Raw genomic sequence first — 19,586 nt, 5'->3', positions numbered from 1 at the left:
CCCCCCACGCCAAAGGCGCCGGCACTGCGCATGCGCGGCGGGCGCTGCGGCGCGCGCGTGCGCGGCCCGCCCCTTTATAAGGGCGGGAGCGGGCGGTGCCGGCGGCGCCGCATTGCAGACGGGCACGGAGGGGGAAGCGATGGCGCGGCCGCTGATCCTCGGGCTCATCAGCCTCTTTGGGCTCCTGGCTGCCGGTAAGCGCTGCCCTCCGCCTCCCGAGCCCCTTCTCCATCCAGCTGAGCCCCGGCGGGCTCGGGGAGAGGGTCTCTGAGCGCCCAGCGCGGAGGGGGCGAAGGCCGGTCCAGACGCTGTTTGTGTTCCCTCAGCAGGACGCGCTCCCGCATCCCAGCGATGAGGAAGGGTGGGGGGGGAGAATCGCCCAAAAATAGCGCTAGGGAAAGGCAGGGAGAAGTCCCCGTGAGCGTCTGGCCATTTCCCGCTGCTATAGGGAAGTGAATTCCCGATGGAGCCGTGCTCGCTGTGCATCCCCATCCCACAGGAATCCGGCAGCTCAGCCCCGCGTTGATGGGGACATTTGGGAGGGACCGATTCTCCTGCCAGCAGCGCTGTTTATCTCCTCAGGGATGGATGGCTGCTAATCCCCGTGCAGATGGCGGGAGGTTGGTGGCCTTTGCTGCTGTGTTTTTGCATTAGGATCTGCTCCCTATGGAAAATTCCGCCGGTTTTGCTGCTCGCTGGCTCATTACCTGTTGTTGCGGAGGCGAAAGCGATGGGGGGAATGGGTGATCGTCCCCCTTTAGCTGTAGGATTAGGACATGAAATCCTTGTTTTGTACATTGCAGAAGCCTGACAGAGGTACAGAAGTGATTCATAATCTGATGAGTGGTAATACACCTTTAGGCTGTGGGATGGAATAGCTAAAAACCCCAGAAGTTAAGGACTTACACAGTGATGTGCACAGTCACCTGGAGAACTTTCTTCTAAATCGAACTGTTTTAATATTAAAGCTTATTTCCCCACAAGTTTAACCTGCAGTGTTTCAAAAGTCAGTGGAAAAAAAAAAAAGCATAATTGGCTGTTAAAAGGCTATAGGAATAACTAGCTGGCATACAGTAAATAATCCTGTAAAATTTTTTGTTATTGTATGTGAGTCTTGTACTTTATTAATGTAATAAAATCATAGAATGGCCTGGCTTAAAAGGGACCTTAAAGGTCGTTTAGTTCTTCCCTCTGTCCTCTACTGAGGACAGGGACATCTTCCCCTGAATATACTGATAATATTTAATGTGCTGATATGTGGACAGTTTAGTGGGTTATCTCAGACTTTTCAGCAGATATCAGCTTCCAACCTGTGTGTTTATGTGCCTTCATAGTGTCCTTTGAGTCTGCTCTGCACTGAATTAGCTGCCATCAGTTACCACTCCTTCTGGGACTGTTTCCAAATCGCTGAAATGATTGCAGTTTCATGCTCTTTGAAAGTGAAAAGGCTTCACCTTGAAGTCTCCACCAGCTTTCCCATTAGTGTATTTAGGGAAATTGTAATGAGAAACCAGTTCAGCAATGAGAGCTCGCTTGGCCTACCTGCTAAAGGCATGGTATGCAGCTGAGGGCACCAAGAGACTGGTCAGGCCTGTTTTTCCTTGGGAAATCACTCTTTTAGCACAAATAAACAGCTGCCTTTTTTCACAGGGTTCTGTTTTGGATACTCATTGCCTCACCTACCTTGCAGATTTTCCTGGAGATTTTGCTGTGACAGCCCGAAACACGGTTCTCGTCTGCCGAGCTCGCTAATTAACTGTGCAGAAATTCAGCCACCCTTGTCAGATCCTCATGGAGTCTCTTGGCTGCCTTACAGGCCGTGAGGGTTTTTTGGTTGACCTACTTACAGTGCTTCTGTGCATCTTCCCTTTAAGGCAGACACTGAGGCATTAAAGCAGGGTGTACAGGTCCTGGCACCTCTGGACTACTGATGCACACTGATTATTCCTTGTCTTTGAGCCCAGGCAGGGTGTGCTGTTAAAGCAGGAATCAGTTTCTCTTTAACTCAACATTTGTCCCTTTTTGCTAAATTAAAAGTTGAGCTGGGAGTGGAAAGTAAAAACTTTGAGAATACAATTTTTTCACTCCCCTAAAATACCTTGTAAGTTCATGTGTAAGCAAACAATGGTAACAACATCTGGGGACAGGAAGTTTGTAGGCTGGGTTAGCCTGGCTTGAATTTTCTTGAGGATATGGATAAAGCAGATAATTGGGCTGATCTGCAGTTTGCAGGCTTGTTCTGCTATGAATGTGGTTTTAACAGGAAAAAAAAGGCATGGCTGGTGCAGCCCAGATTAAATTAGGAGAATTTGGAAGGTGCTTGTGCCAGCAGTGGTGTGACCACACCTCGAATCTTGTGTCCAGGTGGGGATGGGTCACAGGTTAGACTTGATGATCTTGGAGGTGTTTTCCAAGCTAAATGATGTTGTGGTTATATAGAAATAAAATCGGTGTTTTCTTGGAGGAGTAGCCGTGGCGTCAGGCCGGTGCTTTGATAGCTCAGCAGTCATGTGCCCTGTGTAAAGCTTGCACAATCCCCTCCGTGTTTGCCGGGCAGGTATAAATAGAAGGTTCTGCTGTTGGTTGTGTCTGGAGCCGCTCCGGGAGCCCCCGAAACACCCAGGGGATGGGGAGGGCGGAGCGAGAGAGAGGGAGCTTGTCAGCAAAACTGGAGTGTCACCTGATGTCAGCTGAGGCTCGGCTATGCTATTTCGGGGAAGGCTCTTCTGCTATAAAATGCAGGGACGTCTTGATTTCTTTTATCTGTGGGGGAAGCAGGACCAGTTACTGCTGCCTGCTGTGGGTTTTTGTTGCAGTATCTGGTGTAGATCTCATTCTTCAAAGCAGGTTGGGGCAACGCCTTAGAACTCTGTGAAATAAAAAAAGACTTTGTTTCTTCTTAAAGGATTTACTCTCCTTTATCTTAATGGAGCAGCTTTTAAAAACAATTCATTTGCTCCTACTAAAATATCACAGTCCCTATTGCAATTAAAAAGGCTGCATTGAAGTGTTTGTATGTATTTTAGGGCAGTGTTTGTATTTGTCTGGTGGAAAAGGAATGTTAAATACAGGATTTCTGCAGAGCCTCACATGAAATCTGTCCTCTGCAGCCCCTCAAAAAAAAAACCTTCAGAACAAAACCAGAAAGAGTGGAGATGGACCACAAACATGCCCCAAACATTTTAGAGTATTTCTACAGGCATTTGTTTCAGGGAAAAATGCAGCTCATAACCTTTGGGAATATCTTAGCATACTGTATGGGGCCATTTATTCCTGATGACTACCACGTGCCCTAGAACATCCATCCATTTATCTTTTCTGGATTCTGCCATGGAAAAAATTTCAGGCAGCAGTCAGGCCTTGCTTGGCATCATCTGGCCAACTTGGAAATCATTCTTTTGCAACCTTTGCAGTTACCTGGGACAATTTACTGGGCCAGTAGAGGTGATTTTACTGTCTCAGCTCATCCAGTTCTCTCTTTAATTTTATTGTTATTGCTTGTACCTACAGAAACTGCTTCTCCTGCCATGCTTGTGTTCTGGTGAGGGAAGCAAGGGAGTGCCTGAGGCAGAGGCAGTGTGCCAAAATGAGAATGGATTCCCAGCTTTGAGGAGGAGCCTGGCTGTGGTGTTAATTCCAGACTAATTTCTTCACTCTGGTTAGAAATGTTTCAAGCTTGGTTTTTCATCAGTAGAGATTGGACATGAAGGTTTTTGACTGGAATGCTGGTAACAACTAGCCACATTTCTTCTAATTTTTCTTCAATTTGCCTGTAATCCCTCAGATATTATGGGCACTTGACTGCTCATTAATCCAGAGGCATAGGAGCCCTTTGGCAGGAGTCACTGGTGTGTGATGAGGTTACAACTTTTGAAGTTTTACTCATTAACTGGCCAGAGAGGCTGTGGAGTACTGAGCCCTTCAGATAACTTCAGGTTGGGGTCACTCCTTCATTCTTGACACTTTGTAAACTTTGGTGAAGAGAAGTTGATCCCTCTTGACTTCTTTAACTTCAGCAGGCCTTGCTTTTGCAAGTCCCAAAGAGCACAGATGGCAGAGGTTGATGCATTCTCTTGGTCTGTGGTGTCTCTGGGAGATAATGAATTATTTTAATTTTTTTTTTTAACATTGCAAGTAGGACAGCCTGGGAGTAACATTCCTGATGAATAGGTTAATGCACTTAGCAGGTTGGATTGTCACAAAAGCACAAGAGTTGACAGCACCCTAAATGATCCTCACATTTTGCTTCAATCCATTGAGTTGAGCAGCAGCTCAGCACTTTCCTTGTGTATTTTTTTTACCAAATTACAGGTCAATTTGTCTGTAACCAGGGTTTTTTTTAGCAGTTGGAGTTCGGAGGAAGCTGGAGTCTTCAGGTTCAATTTCTTTGATTTTTGTGTTTCTGGTTCATCCTTTGGCTCTTTAGGGAACCTTGTCTGGCCCCTCAGAATTGACTCTATATAAGGTGTTAACTTTAAAGTCTCATTTGTAGCTTCACTGCAGCTTTGGAGGGGATTTCTTAGGATGTTGTTCTGAGAATCTAGGGGAAAAAAATTCAGACTGGCTCTCTGTGGAAGAAGAGTGAGACAAATGCTTGAGGGAAGGGAAGGTGTTTTCCAGGAAAGGTAATTGCCTAGCAATTTTCCTGTAGCTGTCCTTGCAGAATGATAATCCAGACATTATGAGCTTCCTTCCTTTTAGGTTCCTGTTTCCTGGAGAGGAGGGAGGAACTGAGCTGTGCTTTCACATGCATGGCTCCATAAGCCAAGTGGAAGAGGTGATATTTTCTAAGGGAGCCATCACCTCTACTTCCCAAATTTGTGTCTGTGTGTTAGGATAAAGTTGGTAAAGCAAAGGCAGTTTTTTCCTCAGTTGAAGAAGCCACATCTCAAGTGGTTCAAGCAGGGAGAAACCAGTGAAGAGGACAAGTAAAGAAACACTTTGGCCTTCACAGATAAACTTGTTTAATGCTCTAAAAAGAATGGCTTGCAAGAACTTGAGGAAATGGAGGGGACAGGTCTTGGTGGGAATAACATGTGATTGTTGAGAGCTGATCTACAGAGAAGAGTGAAATCTGTTAAAAAATGGATGCCCTTAGGTAAAGAACTATATATTAAATAAAGAGATGCCAGAGATAACAAAGAAAATAATTCCCTTGGGTTTATCCAGGGAGCTCTGAGAGCTGTGTGAGGTAACTGATGGTGCTTTGCTTTCTCTTGAGTTGCTGCAATGTTTAATACCATGTTACAGTGTTGCTTCCATTTGGAGGAAAGAGTTAAAACTCAATACTGAGACAGCACAAGGTCTTAACACACTTCACTGGCACGTTTGCTTTTGTTGTAATGTAAGTTAATATACGAGGGAAAAATTCTGTTTCATACTTAGGAGAGCAAGCTAAAAGAAAAAAAGCTGTAACAGTAGGGAGTTTCCAGCTATTCTTTGCAGTATCTAAATTAATACAGAGCTTTTTTTAGCTTTGTTTCTGTTTTGCCCAGGATGTTCAGAAAGGGAGGGTGGATACTGTTGCAATAAAGTTGCATCCTTTCATATTAGATAGAATGTAAGTTTAACTGTGTTTGAAGTCACTGTGGAAGGTGTCAGAAAAGAAGCCATCATTAGTGTGTGCCATCTTTGTTCTGTAGCTGCTCTAAAATGTGCCAGCCCTGCATGGCTCTGACAAACAAATTTGCTTAGTCATTGTCTGACTGGAAAGATCTGTACTGAAAACATAAAATTTAGAGTTGTCTTGACAAACAGCCAGCAAAGCTGATAAGTAAAAAGAGATCTGAAACATAGTGTTTTTGTCATACACTCAATAATGATCTATTGTTAAGGCTGTGAGGAAGAAGGGACAAGACATTGAGCTGAAGCTGGTACAGATCTGAAAAGTCACACAGTGAGAGAATCTTAAAAGTGAAAAATCAAAACCTGAAAGCTCACAAAGAGCCTGATCAAACCAATGCAAGTTACAGCATGAATGCCTTCATTTGGCTTTAAAACACTCTCCTAAATCAAGAGTTTGAGAGACTGCTTGGAATAACTATTATTGGAGTTGTATAGTTCAGTTTTGTAGCTTACAGTAAGTTTCAATGTAGGAGGAGTAATTGTCTTTTGATAAAGGCTTAGGTTAAAAGCTGTACTTGTAAATATTTGGGAATACTTGATTCCACTGATTAAAGTCCAGGTTTTGACTGACTTCATTCAGAGCTTTCTGCTTTCCAGAGCCTTCCTACCACTGTTCAATGCCAGTATCAGAAAGGGAAGAATAACTTTCCCTCAACCAAGTGTATTCTTGTTTATTGTCACCCTGCCAGAGCTGACAGCTCTCTGGCTGGCCAGTCTGACTTTGAAAATTAACTGTTCTTAGGGCTTCCAGATCAATAATGCTGGAGTTTAGAATAGGCTGTAAATATTTTGCTAACCATACATTATTAGAAGCTTTGAAGTCTTATTCCTGCAGTCTCCCAGTGTGCTGTCCTGCTCAAGAGGAATAAGCAAGGAAAGCTTTTTACTGGGAGAGAGGATGACAAGCTTCAAGCTCTTGTGTAAAAATTAGGTGTGCAAAGCACGTTTTTCTTGAAATAAATGGGTCATTCCTCTGAAATCCAGTGTAAACAGGCTTTATAAATCAACAGCTGAGAAGGCTGCAGAGTGCCACCTATAAAGCAGTGTTTTTATCTGGCTGTTTGATGAGTGGTGGCCATGTACCTGGTAGATGCACTGGTAATTGAGCTTTAAATTGATCCTCTAATTGCCTAGAACAAGGCATGAGAAATGGGAAAGTGATTGTGCATCTGCTGGAACCTTACTAGAAGCTTCACAGGAACGAAATTGCTGAGCTCCTGCCTCGTGGTTAACAGTGTAATTTTACAGGGTTTTGTGATGTGCAGACAGCATTGATGTCAAGAGAACACCTGTACAGCTAATAGTTTATGTTTTTGTTTTGCTTATTTATTTATTTATTTAATTAATTTTTGGAAACTTTGGGAGCAGTGCTCTGTGGGATTGGACCATGCTGGATTTCTTTGGAGCCTGCATGCTGTAGGATTTTAGGAGGTGTTTCTTGTTTGGTTAGTGCAATGTAGGGCATTGTCTCCTGAAGAAACAGAGCTTAGGATGGTTTTAGAAACTGGGAGACGTTGAGCATCAGGTCCAGACAGCACGATAAAAAAAAAAAAAAGAAGAATGAAGCTTGGAAAGTCAGCAAAAATCATGCATTTGAATCACTTGTCTTACTGTGTACTCATAGTGCAGATACTTTGCATTTAATTTCCAGGAATGTCCAGAAAAGATATTCTGTCTCTTACTTGAAAAATTCATAGGTTGCACAGCAGTCCCGCATGGGATGGGAGGTAATGTCCAAAAAAAGGACTGGTACATTTTTCACCCCCACAGATTATTCTGTACACAGCTGAAGACTTTATCAAGAGAAAAAAAGGAAGTAAAATAGATTTAGTGGGTTTAAAAAGTATGAGAGAACATTCCTGAAGAACATTCTTTAAGCTGTTTACAGTCAGTGTTTTGGCCTGTACCTGCTGTTAAGTCTTCCATGCAATGTGTACATTGTTGGGCTCCTGTCTGGTTTCTCTCCCTTGCTGTGTGAGAACAGGATGCTTCATGTGGGAGGAGGAATGCAGGCAGCAATTACGAGCTGGTTCAGAGCTGGAGTGCCAGCAGGGCAGGAGAGCAGGGAGGCTGTAGCTTTGAGAATCAGCTGTCTGTAGAGTGGAGTTCTGTGCTGAGAATTTTTTCTGGTAGTTCAAAGTAAGGTTTTGTATTTTGGGATTTTGAATTTTTTTTTTGAAGTGTATGATGGGGAAATTGACCGTTGAGATGCGGGAAGTTCAACCTTGACAGTTATTCCAGATTTTTTTTTTTCTTTGATTCTAACCTGTGTTTCAAAAATGTCTGGATTGAAATCTGCTTCAAATCATTAATAAGCAGTGTGTTGTTCTCTGTGGCAGCTTTGGCAAGCCCTGTGCTGTGGCAGAAGGAGTGTGTGAAGGGACCACAGGTGTGGTGCCAGAGCATCCGCACGGCGTCGCAGTGCGGGGCGGTCAAGCACTGCCAGCAGAACGTCTGGAACAAACCTGTCGTGGTAAGTGCTGGCCCCTGGGAGCTCCCAGCCCACCTTGCTGCTTTCCACATGCTGAGGGAGATTTCTCAAGTCTCTGGTTGGAGCTAAGTGCTGCATCAGGCTCTGCTGAGGTTGCCCTGCTGGGTAAAGGTTTGTGCCTTGCACAACTCGTCTGCTGACTTCTCCCGTGACCTGTTGCACAATCACCCAGCAATGTATGGAATGGAGCTGGTGGATTTCACTTGTTCCTCTGTGTGGCCACTGACTCCTAATTCATAGGAGTCTTTTCTGAACTTGAGCAATTGTTAGGAAAAGGCTGTGTATTTCTTTAAGTTATTCTCAAAGGTTAAAATTCCCAGAAAGATGCAGCATATGCTAAATTATGGAAGACACAACAGTAAATAATAGTACAAATGTTACATTTAGTGCAGTTTTCAAGTTACATTTGCACTAAATGTGAGGGCTGCTTTACTAGACTACTGTAACTGTAGTTTACAAACTACTGCTGTAACTGTAATTTGGGTATTTTTTCAGTTTTCTAGGGGAGAAAAAAAGCTATTTTTCTTACAGTTCACACTTGCTATGTCTGTGCAGAGATACTTCAGTTTAAGTAGGGGGAGGGAAGATTTCTAGCAAGTGAGAGAGCTCTCTGAAGGAAAAGGTTAAGGAAGAGGGCATCTTGGGGCAATCAACTTTGTTTCAAAGGACTGGGAGGAGGTGAAATGAGCAAGTGGTAGCATGATGCCAGCTTCTTTATACAGTATTGGTTTGCTGATGAAACTGGAGCTGGACATGCTTGAAACAGTCTCAGTCTTTGTTTAGAAATACCTCTTCCCACCCTGGCCTCAACCAGTGTTTCTTCCTTAATTCCAGATGTAATGTTTGTTCTTTGTGTTGCTGTTCATACTCTGCTCTTGTAGGCACTTAATTCTTTTTCCAAGTAACTCTGTGCTTCTCTTTTCAGAGCAGTATTCCCTGTGACTTGTGTAAGGAGCTTGTGACTGTTGCTGGCAAAGTTTTGAAGGATAATGGCACTGAGGTAAGCAGAGCTCCTTTTCTCCTCACCCCAAAGCACTATTTGGTTTCAAGATCTCGTGGTGAGGGGGTGGAAGAATAGTCTGTTGTTTTCCTAACATAAGCAGCAGATGTTGAAAGGAACTAGAGTGCATGGGAAAAAGCTTTCAAACAGCCTCTGCTGGTTTAGAAATTAGCAAATTCTAGAGCCCCCATGCCTTAATACATCCCTGTTTGACTGTAGATGCTTAATAAAGTTGTTCTTGTGCCAGTGGATCATCAGTATTAAAAGGTGGGGTTCTGCAGTTTCTAGGAGTGGGTGGTTACACCAGGTGGGCACTGCTTCCCTTTTTCTTTTGTCAACCTCTGGGTACTTTGTATAAACAAGTCACTGTCCCATGAGCCCAGAAGTTCACTTTCTCCTCTTAATTGTAAGTGCTCTGTTCTGGTGAGATTGAAGTGTGCAGGCCACACAAGTATGTGACATGTTTGTGCTGTGGCAGGGTCTCATCAAAGGTACAGAACTGGGGAAAATGTATCTGTAGTGTAGAACCTCATTCTAGTTTTGCTTGTTGCTACCTGCCCCTGCCTGAGTCTGAGGAGCTTGTTTCAGGCTTTATACTGTGCATTTTGGGAATGGAAGGAGCATTTGAGGGAGATTTAATCCATCCCTGCTCACCTCATCTTCCCCAGGATGAGATCCGCTCTTACTTGGAGAAGACGTGCGAGTTTCTTCCTGACCCAGGCCTTGTCTCTGAGTGCAAAGAAATTGTGGATTCCTACCTACCAGTTATCATGGATATGATCAAGGAAGAGCTTGTAAGTAGATAATGATTTTTTAGCTGTTGGTATTAAAAGTTGTGCTCCTGTTGATGCCCAAATTTCTCTACACTGACCTTTAAAAGTGACATCAGTTTGGAGCTTTATGTGTGTGTATTTTGTCTCCCCCAGGATAAGCCTGAGGTTGTGTGCAGTGCCCTTGCTCTGTGCCAGTCCCTTCAGAAGCACCTTGCAGCAATGAAGCTCCAGAAACAGCTCCAGACCAACAAGATCCCAGAGCTGGATTTCTCTGAGCTGGCATCCCCATTCATGGCTAATGTGCCTCTCCTCCTTTACCCTCAGGACAAGCCTAAGCAGAAGCCTAAGGTAAGGGTGCCAGGACTGATCTAGCATGGACCACATGTATAATCTTGGATTTAGTTCTATAGTCTGTAAAGAGCACAGAAAAACTCCACAAAAAAATCCACTGTGCTGTTGCCATCCAGGACTGTGGTAATCAAGCAGGTCTTGCTGGAAACAATTTCTTCTGAGAGAAAGCTTGGCACCAGGGTTCAAAGGAAGAACAGCTCTTCCCATATTTTGAGCAACCTGCTAGCTGTTCCCCTCAGGGGATGCATAAGTCTCTGAATGTAAGGGTGACAGAGTGGATTGGAAAAGAACAAATAGTTGACAAAGGGGAATAGATGAGGCAATGAACTTGAGTGCAGAGGCTGAGTGTTGACAGCGAGCCAGGGTGTGGGAATTGAGCTGTGAGTGGCTTGAGAACAAGTTGTGGGTGAATCAGGTAAGATCTATGCCAGATTTAGAAACCTCCCCACTGTGGTCTGTAACAAAACCAAAAGATTTGAAGATTAGGTATCTTAACTATTATCTCAGCTTTGGAGCCGAGTAGGTGCCTAATCTCCATCTAGTGGCCGGTGCACATACCAGCAGTAGCTTCTTTCCCTACTAGCTCAGGCTTCAGAGTATTCTCCAGAGTTTTTTTTGTTTGTTTGTTTGTTTTGTTTTTTTTTTTTGTTTTTTTTTTTTTTTTTTTAATGTATTAGGGTTTGTACATAGCTCAGAATAGCTTGTAAAACTTGATAGTGACAGGAGCTTCTAAAACATGTCATGTGAAGTTGTCATCTTCAGTTTCCTTTCACTCTCTGTCCAGGCCAGTGGGGATGTGTGCCAAGATTGCATTCAGCTGGTCACTGATGTTCAGGAAGCTGTGAAGACAAACTCCTCTTTTGTGAAATCTTTGGTTGCTCATGCCAAGGAGGAGTGTGACCGTTTGGGACCTGGGATGTCTGATATGGTAAACTATCCTTTTTTATGGAAACATTCTGTTCCTGTAAGCAAACATGAAATAGTTTGCTCAGTGCCTTAATCCCCTGATCATATTCTCTATTTAATATCACAAAGGAGACTCTGATGCTTGTGTATAACAATAACAACACTGAAACTGTAAACTTCATGGTCAGGAAAGTAAACTTCATGCTCAGTAGGATGTGTGGGACTGGGGAGGAGGAGAAAGACTCCAGATTGCTTCTAACCCTTAAAGACCTTTTTCACTAAAGTGGTCTAGGTGGGTAATGTGGTTGCTTTTTGCCCTGAGAGGAAGAGAAAAGGTTAAACAGTTATCTGTGCAGCAGTTTTGTAACCTGAAATACCATCTTGTATTTGGGCCAAGCCCTGAAAGCCCTGTTGCTATGCAGAGCAGATAAATTAATACCTTGAGATGTATTAGAAAATTCCAGATTAACTCTACAGCATGAGTGATTTAATAGTCATGAGACTTTCTTTTCCTGCTTTCTGCAGTGCAAGACCTACATCTCTGAGTATTCTGACTTGGCCATCCAGATGATGATGCACATGGTAAGATCAGCAGAGTGCAGTGTTTGCTCTCAGTTCATTTCTCTGGCTTGTGTAGCTAATTTCTTTGGAAACAGGAAACACATGCACTGCAGTAAAACTTTGGGGAGAACCCTTGCTCTGTAAGTCTTGGTGTTAATGCTTTGCACTTGGTGTTTGATTGGATAGTAATTTCAGTTTCAGGATGCTTTCTTTAGCACATTTCCTTCCATTTTATAACCACTTCTGCAGTGCAGAAGGCACTGCAATCCTTTGAAATACAAAGATACATGACACATGTTCCTTTATATTCTTTTATCTCAGTCCTGTGCTTACACAACACTTCCCCCCTCCCCCAAATAGTGTGTGAAGGATATTAGAGCTGGCTTTGTTGCAATATTGCAAAATTAGTTCACGTGTGAGAGATAAGGTGTCTCCTGGAAGCAAGGCTAACCATCCTTCTGGAGTTGCTGCCTCAAGGTTCCTGCTCTCTGGGCTCTTGACAGGAGCCCTGGAAAGCGAGTGGTACCTTCTGCAGCAACATACATTTACCTCATACATAGCCCCTTTTAATCCAGAGAGCTGAGGGCCTTTAAAAAAATGGCTAAGCCTTTCCTTAGTGCAGTCTGATACCACAGGTGAACATGAGGCTGACTTGAACCAACTGAATTTAGCAACATAGTGGCCTTTTTTTGCTTCCAGTTGCTAAAGGCTACTTAGAAGCTCATCCTGTTTCTTAAATATTTTGGGGGGAAGTCAGTGTTTGTTCCAACAGCACTTAGTTTCTCATTCTAAGCATTGCAATGCAGTGTGTTGTTAATAGCTGAAATTGGAATATGACTGCACCTTGTGTGCATCTGAGTGTTGTCCAGACTCTCTGGAGGTGACCTGACCAGGATGCCTTAATAACTGCAGATGAGTAATGCTGGTTAGCACTGTGCAATTAAATGTGAGTTGCTGTAGCTGAGGCTCTTTGGGGTGGGACTGTGTCATATTCCATTATCTCTGTGGAAATAATATATGCAGTTCCAAGTGCTTGATGTGTTTTTTCTCTTAACTGTTATCTTCAATTTCTCCTTTCTTCCTCTGTCTCCAATCTCCCCTGTCAACAGAAGGATCAGGTAGGTGAGCAACTTGCCTGTGGTGATAGCCTGCTTGTAGTTCACCCTTTGCTTTTAAAGGGCTTGTAGTTCACTTCTTGCTCTCTTAGCTGTACACTTGGTGTGATTGTACTCAGTGCTGACAGATACAAGGGATATTTATGTGATTAAAACAGAGAAACACTATAGGCTTCCTCCAGTGCATCAGTCCTTTGTGCTGCTAAGATTTCAACTTGATTATGCTTTGGCCAGTAGAGCAGAAAATATCCTCCCTCTTACAGAAGAGAAGGATAGATGTGGAAAAAGCATGTCAGCATCCTGACAGCTGCTGGTTTAAAGTCTGGGCTCAAAAGGGCTTGAGCAAAGCTGTCCCCAGGTCTTTCCTTGGCTAACCTTTGAATCTAGGACAATGGCAAAGATGTTTGAAGTATATGAACTGAAAAGATGAAGGCTTCCTAGAGCAATTTGGGCTTTTAATTTATAACCTGTCCTGTGGGACCTTGTGTCTGTCACCTCTCTGTGAGGGAATGTGTGTATGTGGGTGTTAGCTGTAACATTAATACCTGGAACTGCTTCTTATACTGCATGAACCAAAGGGCTTGACTTAAAGATGCTGCCTGGAGTGGTCTGAAGCAGCACAGTGTCTCTGAGGTGCTGCTTTTGCCTGTGCATGAGACTGTGGCATGATGTGTTAATATTAACTCTGGGATAAACCTCTGCTGTAGGAAGCTTGCAGCAGGGTGAGATATCATCTTCTAATTACCTATAGGGCCAAGGGTGTTTTTTTTCTAGCTTAAGTAGACTTTAGGTGGGAAAATGAAGGTTTTGTGTCTTGCTCTTTCTTACTTTGGGTATTCTCCTTAGAGCAGTTTGCCTCATGTCTGGCATTTTTCTGTGCATTTAGTAATGCATGTTTCAAAAAAGAAGTGCATGAAGAGTGTATTTCTTTGAGAAAGAAAGCCTTTTTACAGACTTGGTTTCTGTTTGCTGTTTTATCTTGCTGTGACAACAGTGCAAATTCCCTTGTTGCAGTACAAATTGTTAGGCTTGGGTTTTAACAGGCTCAACTTTTGTTTCCTGTAGGCTGTGTTCAGTAATGAGAGAAACTGTTTCTGTTTGCAGAACGTGATGTTTCTGGCAGCTTTAAAGAAGGTAGTTGTGGATGAGGAAAGAGGTTCTTTCTTCCAGGCACTTCTCTCAGCTTTTGGGTGAACTCTGAAGTCAGGATAATTGGCCTGTCTTGTGATCCCTTAAAGCTGGGGAGCAGCTTTGTGGATGCAGCTCTGGTGTGATGCTGCTGGTGGCTTGTTTTGGTGTTGGTAGTTCTTAAGTCAACTCCTTTTGAAGGGCTTGCAAAGTGGGACATGGTTTTTTAAATGGGGTTTTTAACCTCTTCCTCTTTAACAGGAACTGCTAAATCTCATCCAGTAGCTGTCCTGCTATAACCTTACCAAATGCTTTGGCAATACTTGAAGTAGAAGTAGTAGTGAAACTTTGTGTTGGAGCCTTTAAAAATTTTGCTCTCTGTGCCTGCTCACAGGCTCTGTAGAAAGGGTAGAGACTTCTAGACTTTTAAAAATTGCTTGTACATCTCTTTCCAGCAACCAAAGGACATTTGTGCCATGGTTGGGTTCTGTTCTTCTGTCAAGTCTGTTCCCCTTCAGCCTCTGGTGCCAGCTCAGGTGGTTCATGAGGTGAAAATGGAAATTGTGGAGGTAAGATGGGCTTTTTGTACTTTGCTTTCCTCTTTGCTTTAGTGTAACAAACTAAAAGGTGAAAAAGAGCTTTTGTGCACAGAATAATCCAAGTCTCCCTGCATATAAATTCCTGGCCTTTTCTTGTTTCTGTTGCTGGTTTGTGAAGTAGGAAAGCTGGTTGATTTTTGAACAGCAGAGCCTGCACTCAACCCAGAGCTACAAGGTAATGCTTCAAGATTGAAGGGGGAACTCTTGTTCCAGCAGTTCTGAATGACACCTTAAATGTAAATTCTCAGTTTGAATTTTGCTCTTTGTTTGGAGTAATACTTTGATCCCTTTTAAAAATGGGGCAGCATTCTGCATGTGCAGATGAGGGGTCAGAGTGCTGAAACTCTGAGTTTGAAGAAGCATCTTGGCCTCTCCAAAGGTTATTTTTGCAATCAGGAGGGTGCTCTCAATTCTAGGAAATGTCCTCCATTAATGTATTTTAAAACCACTGTAAAGTTCTCTTGACTTCTGTCTCTGTGGGATTGCTTCTTTCTTTGTGCCTACGAAATTCAACTCCTTGTACAGCCTGGGGGTTGAAGTCTTAAAATTAGTCATACAGAATGCCTGTTCATTCAGACAGGATTTTTACTGAGACCTTTGAGGTTGGATTTGGGTTCTGTGACCTTTTGAATACAGCCCAAACTGAGCAGCGAGGTAAATGCTGTTAGGAATTGTCCTTGTGCTCCAGTGCTGATCTATTGTGTGTGTATTTCTTCTGTGTACTCAGAAGGCCTCAGTCCAAGAGAAGACTTTTTCCTTGTGTGAAATCTGTGAGACCATGGTGAAAGAAGTGACTGGCCTCTTGGAGAGCAACAAGACAGAGGTGTGTGAGTGGTGGGCATCATAGCCCTTCCTAGGCTTTGGCTGCACTGAAGGGGGAAGGAAAATCAGTTTTACTGCCTGTTTTCACAGCAGCAGAGTTTCTGTGCTGGCTGGGACAGGAAAGGTGTGTTTATGAACTGGGTGAAAGCTCTCTGCCTGATTTGCTGCTGCTCCCCTGTGCCTCAGGAGGAGATTGTGCACGAGATGGAGGTGGTGTGCCGCCTGTTCCCGAGCAGCGTCAGGGACCAGTGCAAGGACTTCATCGAGGTCTATGGCCAGGCTGTCATTGACATGCTGCTGGAGTCAACAAGTCCTGAAGCTGTGTGTGCCATGCTGAAATGCTGTGCAGCCAGCAAGCTTCCCCAGCAGCCAGGTGGGTGATGAGTGTTCACAATGAGCTGGTTCACCTATGGTGAGATCACTGCTGATACTGCCTCCTTTCCTCTCTTTGTGTGGGAGCTACCCAAGCACTGATGTTTGCTTTGGTTTTTATTTTCCTTCTCAGTTGTAGTGAAACCTGCAGGTGGCTTCTGTGATATCTGCAAGATGGTGGTGGCTTATGCAGACAAAGAGCTAGAGAAGAATGCCACTACAGCTGAAATTGAAGCTTTACTGGAAAAAGTCTGTCACTTCCTGCCAGAGTCTGTCAGTGAGCAGGTAAGGTGTTTGTGCAGGAGGCAGACTAAAAAGCCATAGTCTTGGTGGTTGGGAGCTGCCCCTGTTGATTTGTTGGGTTTACATAGGTCCTAACAGTGACACTTCTGCTTAACTGCATTTTCTGTATGTTTCATCTGATGTTCTGTCTATATGCTAATTTTAGGTCCATCTCTCAAGTGTCTCTGCTTCTGCTATAAATGTCCAGGTACTCCTAACAGAGGTCTCTGTGTTTGGCCAAATGCCTTGTCTCTGGCTGGAGACAAACTGTCCACAGGTGCAGCTGGGACTGGCTTGTGTCCAGCAACCTGATCCTCCACAGGTTTTTCCCTTTATTAATTAGCACCAAAGCATAGTAGTGTCTATGTATCTAAATATCTCCTGTGCAGTAGAGCAAAATAAAAAAGAGGAAAAAGCTTGATCTGAGGCAGTTGAATGACCTTGCTATGTGACAGCCTGCGTTCCAGTCAGGGCAAGGCAGATGGAGATGAACAGAAGGATGAAACACAGAATCCTGGAATGGTTTGGGTTAGAAGGAACCTTAAAGGCTAATTCCAACCCCCCTGCCATAGGCAGAGACATCTTGCAGAGTATTTGGGAAAAGCAGAGAGCAGCTTCTCTTGTTGGTTTTTGTAACAGCCTTCTCTGCTAAAGGCTGGGAGGAGTTTGGGGTGCAGGGGGATTAGGTTTGCTCAGTTCCCATCCTTGGGAGTTGGCAGTCCCTTGAATAGATGTCTGCTTTTAAGGGCCTGAATTGACTGGCTGGATTGTTGTACTAATTTGCAGTCAGGAAAGGTTTGCCTGGAAATCCTCTGAGAGCAGTGGGTGGCAACAGTTGAAGGTTTTGGGATTTTTTTTTTCCTCAACACCAATCCTGTTGAGGGGATTAATGAAGTAACTGGAAGCAGGCTGGTGTAATTCCAGTGGGACACCTGTTAGACCACTGATATCAAGATTTACCTGAAAATCTTATTAGATTTACCTGAAAATCTTATTAGGTGGCTGCTGAGTGTCAGCAAGTGGCAACTGCTTGTGAGTTTACTGGGGTTAGAAAATAGAGGCTTAAAGCAGCTGTGGAGCAGCTCTTCCTGCTGTGAGGCTGTTTAATAGCTGTGGTTGGTTTATTAATTGGTGCTGTTTGTCTCTGCTGAGAGCAGCAGCATCTTCCTCAGCTCTGGAGCCAGCCTCTCCTCTCCACTAGAGGGAGAGAGGCTGTTCTGGCAGGAGGTGCTCCTGCTGCTGCCTTTTCTGAGGGAATAACTTGAGTTCAAGTGCTTGGGAGTCCTTGCTGCTGCCCTGCTCAGGATGTTTGTCTCCAGCTGGTTCTGTGTGCTTTCCTCTTGAGACAGGTGTGATCTCCATGATCAAAGGGGAAGCTTTGCAGTCAAAGCTTCTTCTGCTTGGTTCTTTTCCTAGAGCCTGTCCTGTTTGGTTCTTTCCTTGTGACCCCTTATCTCGTCATAGTTTGTCTGCAGAGAGCTGCAGGCAGGTGTGAGCCAGCAGAAACAATGATGCAGTCGTGTGATTAGTGCCTGACTCCTTTGCTATGTGCAGAGCTCATCAAGCCTCTGCTTGATCCTTGTGGGGTGTGTTGTTGGGGTGTTTGGGGTGGCACTGCAAACCCCACATGCCTCTGCTTTCAGAGGCCCTAGCAGGAGAATCTCTCCCACCCTGTGTTTTGTTACAGTGTGTGCAGTTTGTGGAACAGTACGAACCCGTGGTTGTGCAACTCTTGGCAGAGGTGATGGATCCCACTTTTGTTTGCACTGTGAGTATTGCATTTGGTTTTATTGAGTGCTGCCTACTGTCCTGGGTGCCTTTCAGTGCCCAGGATGCAGAAGCTCTGCTGGAATCAGAATCAGCATGCTGAATGCTCAGAGCAAGGCCTGGGGCTTCCTGAAGGGGCAGCTGTCTGACTGCCAGCCTAGCACAGGGAGAGAGCTGCCAGTGGTTACCCACTGCTGATGTTCAGTGACAGGCTGTGACGTGCCCTGAATGTGCTGGGAGGTAAAGTGACATTTCTTGAGAAAGGCCCCTTTCTAGAAGATCTGTTTTTCAGAACTTGATACAAAGGAGTTCCAGTAACTTCACCCTGAGTCAGGTTATGTGGCTGCTGCTTCAGCTGCAGGTGTGACCTCATTGAGAGCTCCTGCAGCTGCCCCAGTGCAGCTTCCTCACCCACTCAGGTGGAAACTCAGACACTGAGACCTCTTGTTGTGCTTAGAAAGGTGCTGACTGTGCTTCTGCTCTTTTCCCAGAAACTTGGAGTGTGTGAGTCAGCCAAAGAGCCTCTCCTGGGGAATGATGCCTGTGTCTGGGGTCCTGGCTACTGGTGTAAGAACATGGACACTGCTGCCCAGTGCAATGTATGTAAGGCAGCCTTCTGCCTCCAGTTTCCTGTTTTTGACAGCTCCTTCTGAGCTATTTTTGCTTTCTGCTGCTTTTTGAAGTGAATGAATTCCAGTTCAAAAAAAAGCAAAAGGGTACTAGTTTGATTAGAGGGTGTTTCATAGCTCTTAGCTTTCTCAAAGCTGATTTCCTTCTTCTTGTGTCCCACACCTGTCTGCTAGTATTTCAGAATCTATGGTAAGGTACAGTGTCAGCTTTATATTTAGTCAGTGTTCCTGCAGCCAACAGACCATGTCACAATCTCTCAGCAGGCTCTAAAAATTGGCTTCCAGTGTTGCTTTTTCTGCCAGGCCTTAATGGCTAGGGGTCATCAGCCTTCTTTCCCTAAAGCTCCTGGTTGGTGGGGCTGAGGATGCTGTTTATTCTAGGCCTCTTTGAAATCACTTATTTAACAAAAACAGATTTGCTCCCAAGATCTTGGCCTGGGATAAGGTGTTGAACTGCTTGTTTGCAAACTGGCTTTTTTCCACTAATATCAGCTATTTCTTCCCCTTTAGGCTGTTGATCACTGCAAACGTCATGTGTGGAACTAGAAGAAGAATTTCCAGTTCTGAAAGTTTGCCATGGCTCTTAGGAAATGTGGGCTGAGGTTGGCAGAGAGCTGTATCTCACCTGTCCCTCCTCTCTGCCTCATTAACAATTTGACCTTCAAGTTCCTTTGTTGTAACTCTTCTGTAGCAGTGCTGCTGTTGAAGGATCAGATTTTCATTGTTGACTTTAACAAAGATATTTCTGATTGTACAGTTTAACCCATTATGCTCCTGAAAATAGTCAGTGTGTTGTAGATTTATTTTTTTTTTTAATTGATAGCTGAAGTGGTTTTTTATGTGCTGGAAAGAATGACAGAGATGAAACGAGTCAAGGCTCTTATCTTTGAATTTAAAAAAGAGCAAGATAGCAACTAAACTTTCAAATGTCTTTCTGTAGGCAGCATTGAGAAGATTTTACATGCTTTGCATTTTTAACATCTGACTGGAATGTTTATTTTCTGTGTATGAAAACTCTAAGGGATAATGTTGAATCTGGGAATCCTTTTGGCTGGAATTTTCAAAGCTCTGCAGGTGCAGAGGGGCTTTGTGTGCCCAGCTAACTTTCAAAGTCATGGTAGTTAAAAAGATGCATCTGAGTGATCAGCCTTTTGCATTTGAGTGA

The 19,586-nt window shown here is 44.1% G+C and overlaps 1 protein-coding gene across 1 annotated transcript; it reads left to right on the top strand.

Moving 5' to 3' along the window:
* Nucleotides 1-92: 92 nt before the first annotated feature.
* Nucleotides 93-19,312, top strand: LOC130255116 (prosaposin). Its single transcript, XM_056495486.1, has 14 exons — nucleotides 93-194; nucleotides 7,965-8,098; nucleotides 9,042-9,116; nucleotides 9,785-9,910; nucleotides 10,043-10,237; nucleotides 11,025-11,168; nucleotides 11,672-11,728; nucleotides 14,406-14,519; nucleotides 15,280-15,372; nucleotides 15,558-15,744; nucleotides 15,877-16,028; nucleotides 17,713-17,793; nucleotides 18,284-18,391; nucleotides 18,932-19,312. Exons 1-14 carry the CDS (start codon nucleotides 140-142, stop codon nucleotides 18,965-18,967), a joined length of 1,557 nt encoding a protein of 518 aa, XP_056351461.1. The 5' UTR covers nucleotides 93-139; the 3' UTR covers nucleotides 18,968-19,312.
* The last annotated feature ends 274 nt before the right edge of the window (nucleotides 19,313-19,586 follow it).

The sequence above is a fragment of the Oenanthe melanoleuca genome, chromosome 6, assembly GCF_029582105.1.
Source record: "Oenanthe melanoleuca isolate GR-GAL-2019-014 chromosome 6, OMel1.0, whole genome shotgun sequence".
NCBI classification, from domain to species: domain Eukaryota; kingdom Metazoa; phylum Chordata; class Aves; order Passeriformes; family Muscicapidae; genus Oenanthe; species Oenanthe melanoleuca.
Note: the sequence above shows the minus strand (reverse complement) of the source record. Positions and strands in the feature narration are given on the sequence as shown.

Coding starts and splice junctions, on each gene's coding strand:
- LOC130255116 (XM_056495486.1), top strand. CDS start 140: ATGGCGCGGCCGCTGATCCTCGGGCTCATCAGCCTCTTTGGGCTCCTG. Junction 9,911..10,042: donor ATATGATCAAGGAAGAGCTT/GTAAGTAGATAA, acceptor TGTCTCCCCCAG/GATAAGCCTGAGGTTGTGTG. Junction 17,794..18,283: donor ATCCCACTTTTGTTTGCACT/GTGAGTATTGCA, acceptor CTCTTTTCCCAG/AAACTTGGAGTGTGTGAGTC.